General features: G+C 35.5%; 1 protein-coding gene across 1 annotated transcript; it reads left to right on the forward strand.

Annotated features, from left to right (window-relative positions):
• Positions 1-17,200: 17,200 nt before the first annotated feature.
• LOC133623491 (trace amine-associated receptor 1-like) lies at positions 17,201-18,150 on the forward strand. The gene has a single exon (XM_061986697.2). The coding sequence runs from the start codon at positions 17,212-17,214 to the stop codon at positions 18,148-18,150; it is 939 nt and encodes a 312-aa protein (XP_061842681.2). The 5' UTR covers positions 17,201-17,211.
• The last annotated feature ends 5,028 nt before the right edge of the window (positions 18,151-23,178 follow it).

Below are 23,178 nucleotides of genomic sequence, written 5' to 3' on the forward strand. Positions count from 1 at the left end.
TATGTTCCCCTAGAGTCCAAAAAACTCTAAATTAAGTCTTTGTTACTTAGAATATGTTCCCCTAGTGTCCAAAAAACTCTAAATTAAGTCATTGTTACTTAGAATATGTTCCCCTAGTGTCCAAAAAACTCTAAATTAAGTCTTTGTTACTGAGAATATGTTCCCCTAGTGTCCAAAAAACTCTAAATTAAGTCTTTGTTACTTAGAATATGTTCCCCTCGTGTCCAAAAAACTCTAAATTAAGTCTTTGTTACTTAGAATATGGAGAGTCCAAAAAACTCTAAATTAAGTCTTTGTTACTGAGAATATGTTCCCCTAGTGTCCAAAAAACTCTAAATTAAGTCTTTGTTACTTAGAATATGTTCCCCTAGTGTCCAAAAAACTCTAAATTAAGTCTTTGTTACTTAGAATATGTTCCCCTAGTGTCCAAAAAACTCTAAATTAAGTCTTTGTTACTTAGAATATGTTCCCCTAGTGTCCAAAAACCTCTAAATTAAGTCTTTGTTACTTAGATTATGTTCCCCTAGTGTCCAGAAAACTCTAAATTAAGTCTTTGTTACTTAGAATATGTTCCCCTAGTGTCCAAAAAACTCTAAATTAAGTCTTTGTTACTTAGAATATGTTCCCCTAGAGTCCAAAAAACTCTAAATTAAGTCTTTGTTACTGAGAATATGTTCCCCTAGTGTCCAAAAAACTCTAAATTAAGTCTTTGTTACTTAGAATATTTTCCCTTAGTGTCCAAAAAACTCTAAATTAAGTCTTTGTTACTTAGAATATGTTCCCCTAGTGTCCAAAAAACTCTAAATTAAGTCTTTGTTACTTAGAATATGTTCCCCTAGTGTCCAAAAACCTCTAAATTAAGTCTTTGTTACTTAGATTATGTTCCCCTAGTGTCCAGAAAACTCTAAATTAAGTCTTTGTTACTTAGAATATGTTCACCGAGTGTCCAATAAAACTATGAATGTCTTTGTTACTTAGAATATGTTCCTGTAGTGTCCAAAAAACTCTAAATTAAGTCTTTGTTTCTTAGAATATGTTCCCCGAGTGTCCAAAAAAACTCTAAATTAAGTCTTTGTTACTTAGAATATGTTCCCCTAGTGTCCAAAAAACTCTAAATTAAGTCTTTGTTACTTAGAATTTGTTCCCCTAGTGTCCAAAAAACTCTAAATTAAGTCTTTGTTACTTAGAATATGTTCCTCATGTGTCCAAATAACTCTAAATTAAGTCTTTGTTACTTAGAATATGTTCCCCTAGTGTCCAAAAAACTCTAAATTAAGTCTTTGTTACTTATAATATGTTCCTCATGTGTCCAAATAACTCTAAATTAAGTCTTTGTTACTTAGAATATGTTCCCCTAGTGTCCAAAAAACTCTAAATTAAGTCTTTGTTACTTAGAATATGTTCCTCTAGTGTCCAAAAATCTCTAAATTAAGTCTTTGTTACTTAGAATATGTTCCCCTAGTGTCCAAAAAGCTCTAAATTAAGTCTTTGTTACTTACAATATGTTCCCCTAGTGTCCAAAAAACTCTAAAGTAAGTCTTTGTTACTTAGAATATGTTCCCCTAGTGTCCAAAAAACTCTAAATTAAGTCTTTGTTACTTAGAATATGTTCCCCTAGTGTCCAAAAAGCTCTAAATTAAGTCTTTGTTACTTACAATATGTTCCCCTAGTGTCCAAAAAACTCTAAAGTAAGTCTTTGTTACTTAGAATATGTTCCCCGAGTGTCCAAAAAAACTATGAATGTCTTTGTTACTTAGAATATGTTCCCCTAGTGTCCAAATAGCTCTAAATTAAGTCTTTGTTACTTAGAATATCTTCCCCTAGTGTCCAAAAACCTCTAAATTAAGTCTTTGTTACTTAGATTATGTTCCCCTAGTGTCCAGAAAACTCTAAATTAAGTCTTTGTTACTTAGAATATGTTCCCCGAGTGTCCAATAAAACTATGAATGTCTTTGTTACTTAGAATATGTTCCTGTAGTGTCCAAAAAACTCTAAATTAAGTCTTTGTTTCTTAGAATATGTTCCCCGAGTGTCCAAAAAAACTCTAAATTAAGTCTTTGTTACTTAGAATATGTTCCCCTAGTGTCCAAAAAACTCTAAATTAAGTCTTTGTTACTTAGAATATGTTCCCCTAGAGTCCAAAAAACTCTAAATTAAGTCTTTGTTACTGAGAATATGTTCCCCTAGTGTCCAAAAAACTCTAAATTAAGTCTTTGTTACTTAGAATATTTTCCCTTAGTGTCCAAAAAACTCTAAATTAAGTCTTTGTTACTTAGAATATGTTCCCCTAGTGTCCAAAAAACTCTAAATTAAGTCTTTGTTACTTAGAATATGTTCCCCTAGTGTCCAAAAACCTCTAAATTAAGTCTTTGTTACTTAGATTATGTTCCCCTAGTGTCCAGAAAACTCTAAATTAAGTCTTTGTTACTTAGAATATGTTCACCGAGTGTCCAATAAAACTATGAATGTCTTTGTTACTTAGAATATGTTCCTGTAGTGTCCAAAAAACTCTAAATTAAGTCTTTGTTTCTTAGAATATGTTCCCCGAGTGTCCAAAAAAACTCTAAATTAAGTCTTTGTTACTTAGAATATGTTCCCCTAGTGTCCAAAAAACTCTAAATTAAGTCTTTGTTACTTAGAATTTGTTCCCCTAGTGTCCAAAAAACTCTAAATTAAGTCTTTGTTACTTAGAATATGTTCCTCATGTGTCCAAATAACTCTAAATTAAGTCTTTGTTACTTAGAATATGTTCCCCTAGTGTCCAAAAAACTCTAAATTAAGTCTTTGTTACTTATAATATGTTCCTCATGTGTCCAAATAACTCTAAATTAAGTCTTTGTTACTTAGAATATGTTCCCCTAGTGTCCAAAAAACTCTAAATTAAGTCTTTGTTACTTAGAATATGTTCCTCTAGTGTCCAAAAATCTCTAAATTAAGTCTTTGTTACTTAGAATATGTTCCCCTAGTGTCCAAAAAGCTCTAAATTAAGTCTTTGTTACTTACAATATGTTCCCCTAGTGTCCAAAAAACTCTAAAGTAAGTCTTTGTTACTTAGAATATGTTCCCCTAGTGTCCAAAAAACTCTAAATTAAGTCTTTGTTACTTAGAATATGTTCCCCTAGTGTCCAAAAAGCTCTAAATTAAGTCTTTGTTACTTACAATATGTTCCCCTAGTGTCCAAAAAACTCTAAAGTAAGTCTTTGTTACTTAGAATATGTTCCCCGAGTGTCCAAAAAAACTATGAATGTCTTTGTTACTTAGAATATGTTCCCCTAGTGTCCAAATAGCTCTAAATTAAGTCTTTGTTACTTAGAATATCTTCCCCTAGTGTCCAAAAACCTCTAAATTAAGTCTTTGTTACTTAGATTATGTTCCCCTAGTGTCCAGAAAACTCTAAATTAAGTCTTTGTTACTTAGAATATGTTCCCCGAGTGTCCAATAAAACTATGAATGTCTTTGTTACTTAGAATATGTTCCTGTAGTGTCCAAAAAACTCTAAATTAAGTCTTTGTTTCTTAGAATATGTTCCCCGAGTGTCCAAAAAAACTCTAAATTAAGTCTTTGTTACTTAGAATATGTTCCCCTAGTGTCCAAAAAACTCTAAATTAAGTCTTTGTTACTTAGAATATGTTCCCCTAGTGTCCAAAAAACTCTAAATTAAGACTTTGTTACTAAGAATATGTTCCCCTAGAGTCCAAAAAACTCTAAATTAAGTCTTTGTTACTTAGAATATGTTCCCCTAGTGTCCAAAAAACTCTAAATTAAGTCTTTGTTACTTAGAATATGTTCCCCTAGTGTCCAAAAAACTCTAAATTAAGTCTTTGTTACTGAGAATATGTTCCCCTAGTGTCCAAAAAACTCTAAATTAAGTCTTTGTTACTTAGAATGTTCCCCTAGTGTCCAAAAAACTCTAAATTAAGTCTTTGTTACTTAGAATATGGAGAGTCCAAAAAACTCAAAATTAAGTCTTTGTTACTGAGAATATGTTCCCCTAGTGTCCAAAAAACTCTAAATTAAGTCTTTGTTACTTATAATATGTTCCTCATGTGTCCAAATAACTCTAAATTAAGTCTTTGTTACTTAGAATATGTTCCCCTAGTGTCCAAAAAACTCTAAATTAAGTCTTTGTTACTTAGAATATGTTCCTCTAGTGTCCAAAAATCTCTAAATTAAGTCTTTGTTACTTAGAATATGTTCCCCTAGTGTCCAAAAAGCTCTAAATTAAGTCTTTGTTACTTACAATATGTTCCCCTAGTGTCCAAAAAACTCTAAAGTAAGTCTTTGTTACTTAGAATATGTTCCCCGAGTGTCCAAAAAAACTATGAATGTCTTTGTTACTTAGAATATGTTCCCCTAGTGTCCAAATAGCTCTAAATTAAGTCTTTGTTACTTAGAATATGTTCCCCTAGTGTCCAAAAACCTCTAAATTAAGTCTTTGTTACTTAGATTATGTTCCCCTAGTGTCCAGAAAACTCTAAATTAAGTCTTTGTTACTTAGAATATGTTCCCCGAGTGTCCAATAAAACTATGAATGTCTTTGTTACTTAGAATATGTTCCTGTAGTGTCCAAAAAACTCTAAATTAAGTCTTTGTTTCTTAGAATATGTTCCCCGAGTGTCCAAAAAAACTCTAAATTAAGTCTTTGTTACTTAGAATATGTTCCCCTAGTGTCCAAAAAACTCTAAATTAAGTCTTTGTTACTTAGAATATGTTCCCCTAGTGTCCAAAAAACTCTAAATTAAGTCTTTGTTACTAAGAATATGTTCCCCTAGAGTCCAAAAAACTCTAAATTAAGTCTTTGTTACTTAGAATATGTTCCCCTAGTGTCCAAAAAACTCTAAATTAAGTCATTGTTACTTAGAATATGTTCCCCTAGTGTCCAAAAAACTCTAAATTAAGTCTTTGTTACTGAGAATATGTTCCCCTAGTGTCCAAAAAACTCTAAATTAAGTCTTTGTTACTTAGAATATGTTCCCCTCGTGTCCAAAAAACTCTAAATTAAGTCTTTGTTACTTAGAATATGGAGAGTCCAAAAAACTCTAAATTAAGTCTTTGTTACTGAGAATATGTTCCCCTAGTGTCCAAAAAACTCTAAATTAAGTCTTTGTTACTTAGAATATGTTCCCCTAGTGTCCAAAAAACTCTAAATTAAGACTTTGTTACTAAGAATATGTTCCCCTAGAGTCCAAAAAACTCTAAATTAAGTCTTTGTTACTTAGAATATGTTCCCCTTGTGTCCAAAAAACTCTAAATTAAGTCTTTGTTACTTAGAATATGTTCCCCTAGTGTCCAAAAACCTCTAAATTAAGTCTTTGTTACTTAGATTATGTTCCCCTAGTGTCCAGAAAACTCTAAATTAAGTCTTTGTTACTTAGAATATGTTCCCCTAGTGTCCAAAAAACTCTAAATTAAGTCTTTGTTACTTAGAATATGTTCCCCTAGAGTCCAAAAAACTCTAAATTAAGTCTTTGTTACTGAGAATATGTTCCCCTAGTGTCCAAAAAACTCTAAATTAAGTCTTTGTTACTTAGAATATTTTCCCTTAGTGTCCAAAAAACTCTAAATTAAGTCTTTGTTACTTAGAATATGTTCCCCTAGTGTCCAAAAAACTCTAAATTAAGTCTTTGTTACTTAGAATATGTTCCCCTAGTGTCCAAAAAAACTCTAAATTAAGTCTTTGTTACTTAGAATATGTTCCCCTAGTGTCCAAAAACCTCTAAATTAAGTCTTTGTTACTTAGATTATGTTCCCCTAGTGTCCAGAAAACTCTAAATTAAGTCTTTGTTACTTAGAATATGTTCCCCGAGTGTCCAATAAAACTATGAATGTCTTTGTTACTTAGAATATGTTCCTGTAGTGTCCAAAAAACTCTAAATTAAGTCTTTGTTTCTTAGAATATGTTCCCCGAGTGTCCAAAAAAACTCTAAATTAAGTCTTTGTTACTTAGAATATGTTCCCCTAGTGTCCAAAAAACTCTAAATTAAGTCTTTGTTACTTAGAATATGTTCCCCTAGTGTCCAAAAAACTCTAAATTAAGTCTTTGTAACTAAGAATATGTTCCCCTAGAGTCCAAAAAACTCTAAATTAAGTCTTTGTTACTTAGAATATGTTCCCCTAGTGTCCAAAAAACTCTAAATTAAGTATTTGTGACTTAGAATATGTTCCCCTAGTGTCCAAAAAACTCTAAATTAAGTCTTTGTTACTGAGAATATGTTCCCCTAGTGTCCAAAAAACTCTAAATTAAGTCTTTGTTACTTAGAATATGTTCCCCTCGTGTCCAAAAAACTCTAAATTAAGTCTTTGTTACTTAGAATATGGAGAGTCCAAAAAACTCTAAATTAAGTCTTTGTTACTTAGAATATGTTCCCCTAGTGTCCAAAAAACTCTAAATTAAGTCTTTGTTACTTAGAATATGTTCCCCTAGTGTCCAAAAAACTCTAAATTAAGTCTTTGTTACTTAGAATATGTTCCCCTAGTGTCCAAAAAACTCTAAATTAAGTCTTTGTTACTTAGAATATGTTCCCCTAGTGTCCAAAAAACTCTAAATTAAGTCTTTGTTACTTAGAATATGTTCCCCTAGTGTCCAAAAAACTCTAAATTAAGTCTTTGTTACTTAGAATATGTTCCCCTAGTGTCCAAAAAACTCTAAATTAAGTCTATCTGTGTTGGCCCTGTGATGAGGTGGCGACTTGTTCAGGGTGTACCCCGCCTTCCGCCCGATTGTAGCTGAGATAGGCTCCAGTGCCCCCCGTGACCCCGAAGGTAGAAAATGGATGGATGGATGGATACTTAGAATATGTTCCCCTAGTGTCCAAAAAACTCTAAATTGAGTCTTTGTTACTTAGAATATGTTCCCCTAGTGTCCAAAAAACTCTAAATTAAGTCTATCTGTGTTGGCCCTGAGATGAGGTGGCGACTTGTTCAGGGTGTACCCCGCCTTCCGCCCGATTGTAGCTGAGATAGGCTCCAGCGCCCCCCGTGACCCCGAAGGTAGAAAATGGATGGATGGATGGATACTTAGAATATGTTCCCCTAGTGTCCAAAAAACTCTAAATTGAGTCTTTGTTACTTATAATATGTTCCCCAAACTAAAGTGTTACCAAAAACATATAACTTTGTCTTGAATTTTAATTATTATTTATTTTTATTTTTTTCACTGAAGAAGGGTTGGGTGAATGCGCATATGAAACTGGTGTGGTTCAGTACCTCCAACAAGGTTAAGAAGCACTGGTTTAGATGTTTTAAGTGTTGCACGTGCATACGGATGCTTTAAATCCAAGGGTATATTTCTCTTTAGTTGAGAAGAGTGGTTGTACATTCTTGGCAAGCAGGTTTGTAGTTCGCTTTTTAGCTGTTTGCAAACGCACTAAATCATTGAATTTCAATTGTTTGGATTTAAAAAATAAAGGTGAAAATCATGTTTATTTGTCTTAGAGTTGGTACAACATGTGATGTTTGAGGCGCAGCCATTAAGATCGCTGCTGATGATTTGACACATGATTGAGTTGTTTTCATGAGGATGACGCCATGGACACCTCGTTACTTGTGAGCAGAGACTGTAAATATTCCCCAAACTGCTCATCAATTCTTGCTTTGCATCCTCGCTTGTGTTCTTGCTCAGACAAAAAAGGCCCCAGGTTGAAGAGGTGAGAAGCTTGGAGGCGGAGGTGTGTGTGTAATGTGTGTGTGTGTGTTTGTTTGTTTGTGTGTGTCACATAGCAGCCTGCCGAGGGACACACAAAAGTCACACCTTTAATGGAAGGTTGTTGATCAGGTCACACATGGACACAACATCCTGTTGACATGACATCGTGCGTGTGTTTGCGTCATTGCATGTGACACACCACACTAACACACCATACACACACGGGAAGGGTCGTTCTTGTTTTGAACTTGCTGCAAAACAAAACATGTTTATGTTTTCAGCTTGCGTTTATTTCCATTCAAACTTAAATCCTAACCCAGCAAACTTAAATCCTAATCCAGCACCAATAATAAAGTGTCAATAATAACGTGTCAATAATGTCAATAATAAAGTGTCAACAATGTCAACAATAAAGTGTCAATAGTGTCATTATAAAGTGTCAATAATGTCAATAATAAAGTGTCAACAATGTCAACAATAAAGTGTCAATAGTGTCATTATAAAGTGTCAATAATGTCAATAATAAAGTGTCAACAATGTCAATAATAAAGTGTCAATAATGTCATTATAAAGTGTCAATAATGTCAATAATAAAGTGTTAATAATGTCAATAATAGTGTCAACAATGTCAATAATAAAGTGTCAATAATGTCAATAATAAAGTGTCAATAAATGTCATAAAGTGTCAATAACCCCAATCCTTGACAGTTTGCACTGGCTCCCTGTTCATTTTAGAATTGATTTTAAAACCTTGCTGTTTGTTTTAAAAGCTTTACATGGACTGGCACCTCAGTATATCTCGGACCTCATCCAAACTTACAATCCTGCGCGCGCTCTGAGGTCCGAGAGCCAGCTCCAGCTCGTGGTGTCCAAGACGAGACTTAAAACCAGGGGAGACAGGGCCTTCTCTGTGGTCGAACACTCTGCCCCTCCATGTTCCAACTGCTCCCACAGTGGAGTGTTTCAAGTCTCGTCTTAAGACCCACTTTTATTCTCTGACTTTTAACACTACGTGAGTTGTGTGGTCCTCTGTTGTCCTCTGTGTTTTTAAAATTTTGATTTCTATTTACTGTTTTACCCTTTGAAATTGTTTTTAATCATATTTATTTTATATTGTTTTTAATTGTGTTTAATATTGTTGTGCAGCACTTTGGAAACATTTTGTTGTTTAAATGTGCTATATAAATAAAGTGGATTGGATTGGATTGAATAATAAAGTGTTAATAATGTCAATAATAAAGTGTCAATAATGTCATTATGAAATATCAATAATGTCAATAATAAAGTGTCAATAATGTCAATAATAAAGTGTCAATAATGTCAATAATACGTGTTTGAGTTTGAGTTTGAGTTTGAGTTTATTTCGAACATGCAAGTATACAACATGATACATCACAATCTCCAGTTTCTCTTTTCAACATGTTCGAAAAGGAGTAGGAAGAAGCAAAGCTTATTTAATCCTACCCCTTTTCTTTTACATGACAGTTGCTAAAACTTTTGTTCACTTCCTGTTCTCAATTTATTCACAATATACTCCATAAGTAATCACAATAAAATAAGTAAATAAATAATAATTGGTGAAGTAAGTTACATTTCATATGTTGAGATAAGTAAGATTATTTTGTGAGTGAAAGAATGAAAGAATGGATGAGTTAAATAAATTCAGAATGTTTATCATGGTTCTTCTTCTTTGTACTTTGTAAACACTTTAAGTTTGAAGAGTTTCTTGAAGTGGATCATATTAGTACATTGTTTGATTGCTTTGCTTAATCCATTCCATAATTTAATTCCACATACTGATATACTGAAGGTCTTAAGTGTTGTACGTGCATACAAATGTTTTAAATTACATTTCTCTCTAAGATTATATTTCTCCTCTTTTTTTGAGAAGAATTGTTGTATATTCTTGGGTAGCAGGTTATAGTTTGCTTTGTGTATAATTTTAGCTGTTTGCAAATTCACTATGTCGTAGAATTTCAAAATCTTTGATTCAATAAATAAAGGATTTGTGTGTTCTCTATATCCAACATTATGTATTATTCTAACTGATCTTTTTTGTAACACCGTTAATGAATGAAGTGTACTTTTGTAATTATTTCCCCATATTTCTGCACAATAACTCAGATATGGTAACACTAGTGAGCAGTAGAGAATATGAAGTGATTTTTTGTCTAGAACATGTTTTGCTTTATTCATTATTGACGTGTTTCTTGCTACTTTATGTTGTATATTTTTTACGTGAGATTTCCAGTTCAATTTATCACCAATCATTATACCTAGAAATTTGGTTTCATTTACTCTTTCAATTTCTATTCCGTCTATTTGTATTTGTGTTTGACTTTCTCTTCTACTGTTACCAAATAGCATTATTTTAGTTTTACTGAGATTCAACGATAGTCTGTTTTTGTCAAACCATCTTTTTAATTTGTTAATTTCTTCTGTTATTATTTGTAGTATCTTCTGTGTATTCTCTCCTGAACAAAACGCTGTTGTATCATCCGCAAATAATACTAACTTTAAATCTTTTGTAACTTTACAAATGTCATTTATATATAGATTGAATAATTTAGGTCCTAGTATTGATCCCTGAGGTACACCACAGGATATATTTAGCGTTGTAGAGGTGTGTTCGCCTACCTTCACGTATTGTTTCCTGTTCATTAGATAACTTCTTATCCAGTTTAAGACTAACCCTCTGATGCCATATCGTTCTAGTTTTTTGATTAAAATATTGTGATTAATTGTGTCAAATGCTTTAGTTAGATCCATAAAAACTGCTGCCGCACATTTTTTATTATCTATAGCATTGGTAATTTCTTCTGTAATTTCAATTAAAGCCATCGAAGTTGAAACATTAGCTCTGTATCACGTGTCAACAATGTCAATAATAAAGTGTCAATAATGTCGTTATAAAGTGTCAATAATGTCGTTATAAAGTGTCAACAATGTCAATAATAAAGTGTCAATAATGTCGTTATAAAGTGTCAACAATGTCAATAATAAAGTGTCAATAATGTTGTTATAAAGTGTCAATAATGTCAATAATAAAGTGTCAATAATGTCAATAATAAAGTGTCAATGTCATTACAAAGTGTCAATAATGTCAATAATACGTGTCAACAATGTCAATAATAAAGTGTCAATAATGTCATTATAACGTGTCTATAATGTCAATAATAAAGTGTCAATAATGGGTTCAAACCCCAGTAGGACTGACAGGTAACTTACAAAACTCCACTTGGAAGAGTTATTTTTTTATGGCATCCCGATCATAGTTTACAGAGACAGGTTCAGGATTAAATATGTCATTGGGCCCCAAATCTGCTCTTGAGGAGACCCAAGATAGCTCAGTGGTTAACACCAAAAACTGTTAACCAAGGGGTACTGGGATCGAGTCCCAGTCAGGTTAACTTTAACTCCTCCCACTGGATCTTTCCTAGTTACCGACTAACCTGACTGGGATTTGAACCCAGTCCCCTTTGATTAAGAGCTAGCTGCTTTCACCAGTCAGCTATCCTTGGTCTTCTTGAGTCAGGATTTCGGGCCCCAATTACATATTTAATTGAGAACCTGTCTCAGTAAACTATGATACAAAACTTTAACTTCTCCCACTGGATCTTTCCTAGTTACTGTTCGACCTGACTGGGATTTGAACCCAGTCCCCTTTTGAATGGGAGCAAGCTGCTTTAAGCAGTGAGCTACCCTTGGCTTTCTCAAAGGTGCTTTCGGACCCCAATGAAATATAAAATTTTGTACCGCTTGTTACTCTCAGGGTCTCCTCGCCACTCAGGCAAATCATATTGTCTTTTTCCAACGATAACATGACATCATCGCGTTCACGCCGCAGTGTATATATATATATATATATATATATATATATATATATATATATATATATTTTTTTTTTTTCTTTTCTTGCTTCCTTGAGCCTTGGACGTTTATTCAAAGTCATAAGTCATGCCTCTCACCTAAAAGGTAAATGGCTGAGGATATGATCCGACATGTTGGTACACTTTGACAGCCAATTTAGACCCGGGAATGGCGAGAACGACACAAAATGCGCTTTTCCCCCATCCTTGCAGTCGGCATCCAAATGACAGCAGACCTTGCACAGCAAGTGATATTTGATTGTGTTTCTTGGCTCTCATGAAGTCTGCAGTGTGTAATAATCAGTGATGAAGGAAAAAAAAATCAAACGTGATGCGTTTTTGAAATGTATGCTTAAAATGATCAAAATACGTAAATACAAAATGCTATTATATATGTTACTACATTACATATATATACTTACAGCATGTATATAAAACCTTTATGGAGGTGGTTAGGGTTAGGGCAGTGGTTCTTAACCTGGGTTCGATCGAACCCTAGGAGTTTGGTGAGTTGGCCTCAGGGGTTCGGCAGAGCCTCCGTCGCGGAGGTCAAGACACGCCCGACTCATCGTGTAAATAAAAACTTCTCCCCGTCGGCGTATTATGGATACCTCCAAACAATGTTCCCTCTAATTTTTCATATGTGTGAGCAAACGCAAAAACTCCTTGAGCATTTGTGTGCGACGTCAGACGTGCACATGCACTGTGGTCACACCTGCAGCACACCTGTCCCAAACCTGACTAAATAACAAGTTCAATGTTTTATTATTGTAATCAAATGACCGCAGTCATTTCCATGAGATTATTTTCTAATATAAGTATTTTAGCCCACTTACAATGACTATAATATATTGTTTTTCATGAGATGTGTACGAGTATTATATGTCTGGGTGGGGGTCCTACTTTGGAAATAATGTGTATCCCTTTCAGATATCGCATTTAGTTCCCACTAAAACATTCACATGTTGCACAATGAGATGTAAACATGGGATTATGTGTACATTCCTGTAACTTTCTGTTTGTAAAATATATTTTTATTAGTATTTCTTTAATATAGTAACATCATTTTATGATTACGGTTCGGGTTCGGTGAATGCGCATATGAAACTGGTGGGGTTCTGTATCTCCAACAAGGTTAAGAACCACTGGGTTAGGGTTATGTCATGTCATTTCATGTAAACAACAGCAGGGGCATGATCATGTAATCAACAGCAGTGTCCTCCTGTCCCTCATTGACACAAGCGCCTCCAACTGCGTGCCAATAGTTTTTGCTGGCTCTCCGGATCAGTTTGTCAATCCGGTTTAAGTCCCTTCTGCTGGTGCTGCTCCCCCGACAAACCACTGCAAAGTACAGGGCACTGGCCACAACAGACTGGAAAAAGATCTCCAACAGCTTGAAAAATAGTCTGCTCATGCCCTTTTTGTATACAGCTTTGCTGTTGTCCTTCCAGTCCAGTCTGCTGTTCAAGTGGACTCCTGGGTACTTATATGAACTGCATGAATACTTGATCTCTGATGTGTATTATTCATGCCATTCAATGCAACTTTTTCACTGACATTCCCTTCCCACTTATGAAAATAATTATTAGTGTTTACGGTGTTGTATAAATATATATTTTTAGATTATCAAAGGGGTTGCTCGAGTTCCTCCTACATCAGTCAAGACTCAAACTGTAGAGACAGTCTTAGGTGGGCAATACTACAAATGTTGGTATCAATCTGATATTATGTTTTAAAAAAAGTGAACGGGGCCCATTCCTGTCAATATTTGGATTCCTGTCTATCTGTGTTGGCCCTGCGATGAGGTGGCGACTTGTCCAGGGTGTACCCCGCCTTCCGCCCGATTGTAGCTGAGATAGGCTCCAGCGCCCCCCGCGACCCCAAAAAGGGAATAAGCGGTAGAAATGGATGGATGGATGGATTTGGATTTTAAAATATGGCTCAGAAAATTTGGAAAGATAATTAGTAGGGCTGTGAGTCTTTGGGTGTACCACGATTCGATTCAATATCGATTCTTGGGGTCACGATTCGATTCAAAATCGATTTTTTTTTTTTTTCAATTCAACACGATTCTCGATTCAAAAACTATTTTTTTCCCGATTCAAAAGGATTCATTCAATACATAGGATTTTAGCAGGATCTACCCCAGTCTGCTGACATGCAAGCAGAGTAGTAGATTTTTGTAAAAAGCTTTTATAATTGTAAAGGACAATGTTTTATCAACTGATTGCAATAATGTAAATTTGTTTTAACTATTAAACGAGACAAAAACATGACCTATTTTATCTTTGTGAAAATATTGGACACTGTGTTGTCAAGCTTATGAGATGCGATGCAAGTGTAAGCCACTGTGACAATATTGTTCATTTTTTAAATTTTTTATAAATGTCTAATGATAATGTCAATGAGGGATTTTTAATCACTGCTATGTTGAAATTGTAACTAATATTGATACTGTTGTTGATAATATTCATTTTTGTTTCACTACTTTTGGTTTGTTCTGTGTCGTGTTTGTGTCTCCTCTCAATTGCTCTGTTTATTGCAGTTCTGAGTGTTGCTGGGTCGGGTTTGGTTTTGGAATTGGATTGCATTGTTATGGTATTGCTGTGTATTGTTTTGTTGGATTGATTAATTAAAAAAAATATATATATCATTTTAAAAAAAAGAATAAAAAAAATAAAAAAATCGATTTTTTAAAATGAGAATTGATTCTAAATCGCACAATGTGAGAATCGCGATTCGAATTCGAAACTATTTTTTTCCCCACACCCCTAATAATTAGAAACCCATTGGTATTTTTTCATAAAATTGAATGATTATTTTATTTTACCTTTAATTTGTTGATCATGACTACAAGTTTATATTTACACAAGTAGACTTTATTCACTAACCATGTTAGAATAAACATCAGTTTTAATGATACATCATGTTGGATATGGATGTCATGTCTGTGTAATCATGTTTTGTTTTAGTCATGTCATGTTTTGTTTAGTTTAGTTATTGGACTCTTTAGTTTCTGACTTTTTAACTCCCTTAGTCTTGTTTCCATAGTTACCAATTAGTTTCACCTGTTCCACGTTTGGACTCATTATGCACTCTTGTCACCATAGCAACCCATTAGTTTTCACCTGCCCTCACGACTCACGCACCTGTCTTTAATCATGTCACCTGTCAGGACTTGGACTATGGCGTGGTTTGTTCTCCCGTGGTGCAAATGATTTGGACCAGACATAGCGTGAAGGTGAAGACATATTTAATTTTAACACTCAAAAAAAAGAAACAAACAAAAGGCGCTCACAGTGGAGGTACAAAACTTGGCTATAAACACAAAACTTGCACAAAGGCAGACACTATGAACAATGAAACAAAAACACTAACTGTGGCATTAATAAACAAAAACTTACTTGGACGTGGCATGAAGTGCGCAGAGGTAAACAGATTGTGACGGGTATGATGTCGCGTCCAAGTAACTTTTTGTTTATTAATGCCACAGTTAGTGTTTTTGTTTCATTGTTCATAGTTTCTGCCTTTGTGCAAGTTTTGTGTTTATAGCCAAGTTTTGTACCTCCACTGTGAGCGCCTTTTGTTTGTTTCTTTTTTTTTGAGTGTTAAAATTAAATATGTCTTCACCTTCACGCCATGTCTGGTCCAAATCATTTGCACCACGGGAGAACAAACCATGCCATAGTCCAAGTCCTGACAGGTGACATGATTAAAGACAGGTGCGTGAGTCGTGGGGGCAGGTGAAAACTAATGGGTTGCTATGGTGACAAGAGTGCACAATGAGTCCAAACGTGGAACAGGTGAAACTAATTGGTAATTATGGAAACAAGACAAGGGAGTGAAAAGCCAGAAACTAAAGAGTCCAATAACTAAACAAAACAAAATATGACATGACTAAAACAAAACATGATTACACAGACTTGACAATGGAGAACATAAAAAGCCTTTGTTTAATACATGAAAAATATTGAAATTAAATTATTTGGTACGTTTGCAGCTAAATATTATGTACAAAGCAAATTATAACCTGCTAGCCAAGAATTTACAACAATTCTTCTCACCAATAAAGGAAACATTTTATGATAGCATTTTAGCTAATTTTGTACTTTTTAACCTAATATCCATAGATTCCGTGACTTGGTGCCATCTTAAAAGTATGCTAGCTGTTTCACTGTTACCATGATAATATTAGCATGTTTTATGCTAGCATTTTTTTTTACCTAGTTTCGTATTTTTAACCTAACAAACATGTATTTCGTTACTTTCCCCTATCTTAGAAGTATGTTAGCTATTCACCCGTTAGCATGTTAATTTTAGCTTGTTAATGTTAGCGAGCTAACGTTTTTTCTACAAAACCCAAAACCAGTGAAGTTGGCACGTTGTGTAAATGGTAAATAAAAACAGAATACAATGATTTGCAAATCCTTTTCAACTTATATTCAATTGAATAGACTGCAAAGACAAGATACTTAACGTTCCAACTGGAAAACTTTGTCATTTGGAATTTGATGCCTGCAACACTACTTCTAAATCACTAATCCTCGCCTCCACGGCGACAAATAAAGTACGTTTCTTACAAGTATCATCCCTGCAGGACGAGGAATAGCTAAACATGCTTCACTACACACCGTAGCTCACCGGCGTCAAAATGTAAACAAACTCCATTGGTGGATCTACACCAAACATACACTGTAATGATACCAAGTACAGGAGTGTATCTAGTCGATACTACTATAATTGCGTTTTTTGGCATCACAACAACTTCTTAAGTTTAAAAAAAATGTTATATTATGTTTATAAACCCAGGAAATATGTCCCACACATGAAGACTTTGAATATGACCAATGTATGATCCTGTAACTCCTTGGTATCGGATTGATACCCAAATTTGTGGTATCATCCAACAACAGAAGAATAAGTGATTATTACATTTTAACAGAAGTGTAGACAGAACATTTTAAAAGAGAAAGTAAGCAGACATTAACAGTAAATGAACAAGTAGATTAATAATTCACTTTCTACCACTTGTCCTTTATAATGTGGACAAAATAATAGAATGATAAATGAAGCAATATGTTACTGCATATGTCAGCAGACTAATTAGGAGCCTTTGTTTGCTTATTTACTAATAAAAGAAAAGTTGTCTTGTATTTTCACTATTTTATTAAAGGTCAAACTTGCAATAAGAAACATATGTTTAATGTTTGTGAAAATAAAACAAATAATGCAATTATTTGTGGTCCCCTTTATATAGAAAATAATCAAAAAGTACCAAAATAATTTTGGTACCGGTGCCAAAATATTGGTTTCGGGACAACACTAATACATATATTTTTTATTTATTTGTTTCTTTTTTTTTTCTCCTGAAAACACCATCAATTCTGGCCTTTGGAAAGTTCCGAGGCTGCAGTAGTGTTTCCTTGGCACCGACATCAACAAACTACATTTTTACATCCGATTGGTGAAGTGGAGAATGAATATGTTATGCAAATGAGATAGACACCGATATAACACATGAGTGCACACACTAACAAGGTTGGACACGACGCGCAACTTCAACAGTTGATGAAGTGGTCATCTAAGACAGGTGCAGTATGCCACACTGAAAATGACTGATATGATCGTTTGCACTTAGTATTTGATCTGATCTAATCTGCCATAATGATAACTGAGATGACTTTCAGGTACAGAAACATGGCACCAGAAGGCAACAAAACGGAGGTCATGATTTCCTGTCAACCATATGTTTCCTGTGTTTTACTGAGAATATTCCCTTACTTGATAGGTGTTGTCATCATATGTGGAAACCTCCTCATAATCATGTCTGTCATTTATTTCAAACAGCTTCACACTCCTACTAACTATCTCATTCTCTCTCTGGCTGTGTCGGATTTACTTATTGGTCTTGTAATCCTTCCTCTCAGCACTGAATTCGACATGGATTACTGTAGGACCCATGGAGGTTTGGTGTGTTTAGTGCAACAATGCTTTAAAGTAACACTGGCCACAGCTTCTATTCTGAATTTAATGTGTATTTCTATTGACAGATACTACGCAGTGTGTAAACCTCTGGTATATAAAATTACAATCACTTTTAATGTCGTTGTGTTCATGATCTTGTTGAGTTGGAGTTCTTCATTTCTGCTGTCCATTGGTTTTGTGGTTGCAGAAATAACCTATGCAAAATGTGGAGAAAAATGTTACATTGATGTTTTTATTGCGAATGTTTCAGGGCCCATCTTTACCTTTTACCTTCCTATGATCATAATGCTGTGTATATATGCAAAGATCTTCTTTGTAGCGCAGAAACAGGCACGCAGCATCCAAAACAGAACCTATCCCAACAGGACTGTCAGAAAGACGGAGGGAAAAGCCACCAAAACTCTGGTTATAATTATGGGTGCCTTTCTAATCTGTTGTAGTCCTCTCTTTATATTTTGGATGATTTTGTTTATTAACAAGGTGTCAGTGTCAGTTGAAGTAATCGACTTTCTTTCTTGGTTGATCATGTCAAATTCTCTGCTCAACCCTTTCATTTATGCTTTCTTTTACAGCTGGTACAGGTCTGCTTTTAAAATAGTTATATCTGGAAAAATATCTATAGGTCATTTTTCACACATCAGACTTGAATAATATGATGTCAGGATGCGTGAAACCGAATCCCAGAACACAATAAAGACTGTTATAGCTCACTTGCAACACATCTCTTTATTTAACTGTGAATTCAAAGTGCATAATAACTTCAACTCTGACTCTCTATGTTACAAATGCTTTAAATTGATGTGTAATACTTCTATTCAAGGTTTCTTTTTTGTTCTTCCATACACACTCCTGAAAGTAATTGTTAGTGTATATAGTACTTTATAGATTTCATCTAACACCAGTCAAGACCAAAACTGTGAGGAGAACATTAGGAGTGGGCAATACCAACATGCCCGTTATTACCGACATGCCCGTTAATACCAACATACCCGTTACTACCGACATGTCCATTAATACCTCTTTACCCGTCAGTACCTCTTTACCCGTTAATACCTACATACCTGTTAATATTTACATGTCCATTAATACCTCTTTACCCGTTAGTACCTCTTTACCTGTTAATACCTACATGCCAGTTAATATCTACTTGCCCATTAATACTTCTTTACCCATTAATACCTACATGCCTGTTAATATTTACATGCCCACTGATACCTCTTTACCCATTAATACCTCTTTACCCCTTAATACCTACATGTCCATTAATACCTCTTTACCCGTTAATACCTCTTTACCTGTTAATATCTACATGCCCATTAATACCTCTTTACCAGTTAATACCTACATGCCCATTAATACTTCTTTATCCGTTAATACCTCTTTACCCGTTAATATCTACATGCCCATTAATACCTCTTTACCAGTTAATACCTACATGCCCATTAATACTTCTTTATCCGTTAATACCTCTTTACCCGTTAATATCTACATGCCCATTAATACCTCTTTACCAGTTAATACCTACATGCCCATTAATACTTCTTTATCCGTTAATACCTCTTTACCCGTTAATATCTACATGCCCATTAATACCTCTTTACCAGTTAATACCTACATGCCCATTAATACTTCTTTATCCGTTAATACCTCTTTACCCGTTAATATCTACATGCCCATTAATACCTCTTTACCTGTTAATACCTACATGCCCGTTAATATCTACATGCCCATTAATACCTCTTTACCCGTTAATACCTACATGCTCGTTAATATTTACATGCCCACGAATACCTCTTTATCCGTTAATACCTCTTTACCCGTTAATATCTACATGCCCATTAATACCTCTTTATCCGTTAATACCTACATGCCCGTTAACATCTACATGCCCATTAATACCTCTTTACCTGTTAATACCTACGTGCCCGTTAATGCCACCATACCCGTTAATACCTACATGCCTGTTAATGCCTCCATGACCTTTAATACTTATTTACCCGTTAGTACCTCTGCACCCGTTAATACCTCTTTACCCGTTGATACCTACATGCCCGTTAATATCTACATGCCCATTAATACCTCTTTACCCGTTAATACCTACATGCCCGTTAATATTTACATGCCCACTAATACCTCTTTACCCGTTAATACCTCTTTACCCGTTAATATCTACATGCCCATTATGACCTCTTTACCTAATAATACCTACATGCCCGTTAATATCTACATGCCCATTAATAACTCTTTACCCGTTAATACCTACATGCCTGTTAATATCTACATGTCCATTAATACCTCTTTACCCGTTAATACCTACATGCCCGTTAATATTTACATGCCCACTAATACCTCTTTACCCGTTAATACCTCTTTACCCGTTAATATCTACATGCCCATTATGACCTCTTTACCTAATAATACCGACATGCCCATTAATATATACATGCCCATTAATACCTCTTTACCCGTTAATACCTACGTGCCCGTTAATGCCTCCATACCCGTTAATGCCTACATGACTGTTAATGCCTCCATACCCGTTAATGTCTACATGCCTGTTAATGCCTCCCTGACCTTTAATGCTTATTTACCCATTAGTACCTCTGTACCCGTTAGTACCTCTGTACCCGTTAATACCTCTTTACCTGTTAATACCTACATGCCCGTTAATATCTACATGCCCATTAATAACTCTTTACCCGTTAATACCTACATGCCTGTTAATATCTACATGTCCATTAATACCTCTATATCCGTTAATACCTCTTTACCCGTTAATACCTACATGCCCGTTAATATCTACATGTCCATTAATATCTCTTTACCTGTTAATACCTCTTTACCCGTTAATATCTACATGTCCATTAATACCTCTGTACCCGTTAATACCTCTTTACCCGTTAATACCTACATGCCCGTTAATATCTACATGCCCATTAATACCTCTTACCTGTTAATTAATGTTACTACATTACATATAGATACTTACAGCATGTAAATAAAACCTCTAGGGAGGTGTTTGGATGTTTTTTTAGGGGCTCTATAGGCAGAATAGTGTGACTTCCATAGGCTCCATTTTAAGCTGACTTTAATCGCATTTATTTAATATTTACAATGCAAAAATTAAAACAAATAACATCCATCTTCATCTCTTATATAATGATTGCGATTGATAGGCAACATAAAAAAAAAGTGCAGTTCCTGTCACGGCCCGGGCAAACGTCAGTGCGCATTCATCTGTGCGCGGCCCTGGGCGCACCTCCAAGAGCGTGCCAAGCATGCGCCATTCCGGCTGCAGCAAGCGGCTGCATTCAATCATCAGCAAACAACGCACCTGTCGCTAATGAGAGGACTGATGAGAGCAACCTGCTATCCTGTGCCAGAACGTAGCTACCTGTTCCTGTACAGTGAGCCGAAATTCTATATGCATACTCTCTCTCTGTGTTTCTCCCCCTCCGTGTTGATTGGTCTTGTGTACCCCTTGTCGTCTTCCAGCAGCCTACATCTGTTCCCGCGTTACGAGCTGTGTGTCTCGTCTCCCTGTGTTCCCCTCTGGTTCTCTGGCTGCACCTTTAGATCTCGAACCTCCCGCCTGGACACGGACTTTGACGCCTCTCTATTGCCCCCGACTTCCTGCCTACTCACAGATCTCCGAGCCAGCCTTGCCCCTCTTTGGACTTCCGACTCCCGCTCAACACTATGGGCAACATTCAACATTTAATTTCCACACATAGTCGCACACATACACATATTTGCATTAGTTCACACACCACATTTATTATTTATATATTTTATACACACACACACACACACATATATATATATATATATGTATATATATTTATGTATATATATACATATATATATATATATTTAAATTGTCGGAGGCAGATATTTACATATATCCGAATTTAAGTTGTACTTCTTTTATTTCATAGTCATATTTGAAAACAGCTCGTGTTTTCCATCTCTTCTCTTGCTGCTCTGTCTCCAAGTAAACTGTGTGTGCTTAACCTTGAAGTGAGGAATGTTTGAGAGAGCGATAATAAGCATTTGTTTTGGCTAAGAGAGACATGACTGCCAGGGGGGGGGAGGAAGAGGAGAGGGGTTTTTGGAATCGGGAAGGCAGACCATTTTGGCGGCGCGATAGAATGTTCTATGCTGGACTGGTCTCAATCAATATAGCAGCAAAGCTTTGCCAATATATTACAAAATACCTATTCTGTCTCTGGTGGTTTTTTCAACTCAGCTTTAAGTGTCGTAAAGAGCTTGGGGGCGACTTGTGACTTGAATTCCCTGGGAGGAACAACTGGTCCAAAACGCAACAATTTGGGGACCTCGTCCGGGCGACACGCTGAGAATTGGACACCTCTTACACTCTTCTGGACAGACTCACGAGTGGCCAAACATAAAACAAGGTAAGCAGAGCCTTTTTCTAAAATCTGCTTTAGGAGTCTGTCTTGAAGTATGTAAGTCAAACACTGTTTGTACCCCAGACACAGAGTGGACATTTTGATGGATTGATTGCATTTTTGCCTTGTCCGCCATTACATAAAAAGTTGTAAATAAGTGGTCAACTCGTGTCATTGTGTCTCGACTACCGTGACGGGCAGTTTCATTGACGAATAAACTAATAGTTGGGTGTAGCTCACCCTGGGTCATTGGTCGTCGCCTAAATGAGTAACGGGTTTGAGGCCCTTCGTACTGTACGATAAATTCTGAGTAACGGGTTTGAGGCCCTTCGTAAGATAAATTCTGAGTAATGGGTTTGAGGCCCTTCGTACGGTACGATAAATTCTGAGTAACAGGTTTGAGGCCCTTCGTACGATAAATTCTGAGTAACAGGTTTGAGGCCCTTTGTACGGTACGATAAATTCTGAGTAACAGGTTTGAGGCCCTTCGTACGATAAATTCTGAGTAACAGGTTTGAGGCCCTTCGTAAGATAAATTCTGAGTAACAGGTTTGAGGCCCTTCGTACGATAAATTCTGAGTAACAGGTTTGAGGCCCTTCGTACGATAAATTCTGAGTAACAGGTTTGAGGCCCTTCGTACGATAAATTCTGAGTAACAGGTTTGAGGCCCTTCGTACGATAAATTCTGAGTAACAGGTTTGAGGCCCTTCGTAAGATAAATTCTGAGTAACAGGTTTGAGGCCCTTCGTACGATAAATTCTGAGTAACAGGTTTGAGGCCCTTCGTACGATAAATTCTGAGTAACAGGTTTGAGGCCCTTCGTACGATAAATTCTGAGTAACAGGTTTGAGGCCCTTCGTACGATAAATTCTGAGTAACAGGTTTGAGGCCCTTCGTACGATAAATTCTGAGTAACAGGTTTGAGGCCCTTCGTACGATAAATTCTGAGTAACAGGTTTGAGGCCCTTCGTAAGATAAATTCTGAGACAAAAGACACAATGGCCACGGAGTGTGACAGATAAGAATGTGATGGCGGTTGGGGAGAAAGTGTGATGAATGTACTGTTGTCAACAATGAAATTAGCAGGTAGAGTAAATTAAGAAAAATAAAAGGGTTTCTTGAAAGGGTTAAGAGGGAGTTTACAATACTCGAAAAGTCGTGAACTCAAACGTTTAGTAAATTAAGAAAAGTAACTGGAAGTTTTATGGTAAAGTGAAACGCAGAGAAAGAGCTTTCGTGCAGTTTTTTCCTTGTGTGTGTGTGCTG

The sequence above is a fragment of the Nerophis lumbriciformis genome, linkage group LG26, assembly GCF_033978685.3.
Source record: "Nerophis lumbriciformis linkage group LG26, RoL_Nlum_v2.1, whole genome shotgun sequence".
In the NCBI taxonomy this organism is placed as follows: Eukaryota; Metazoa; Chordata; class Actinopteri; order Syngnathiformes; family Syngnathidae; genus Nerophis; species Nerophis lumbriciformis.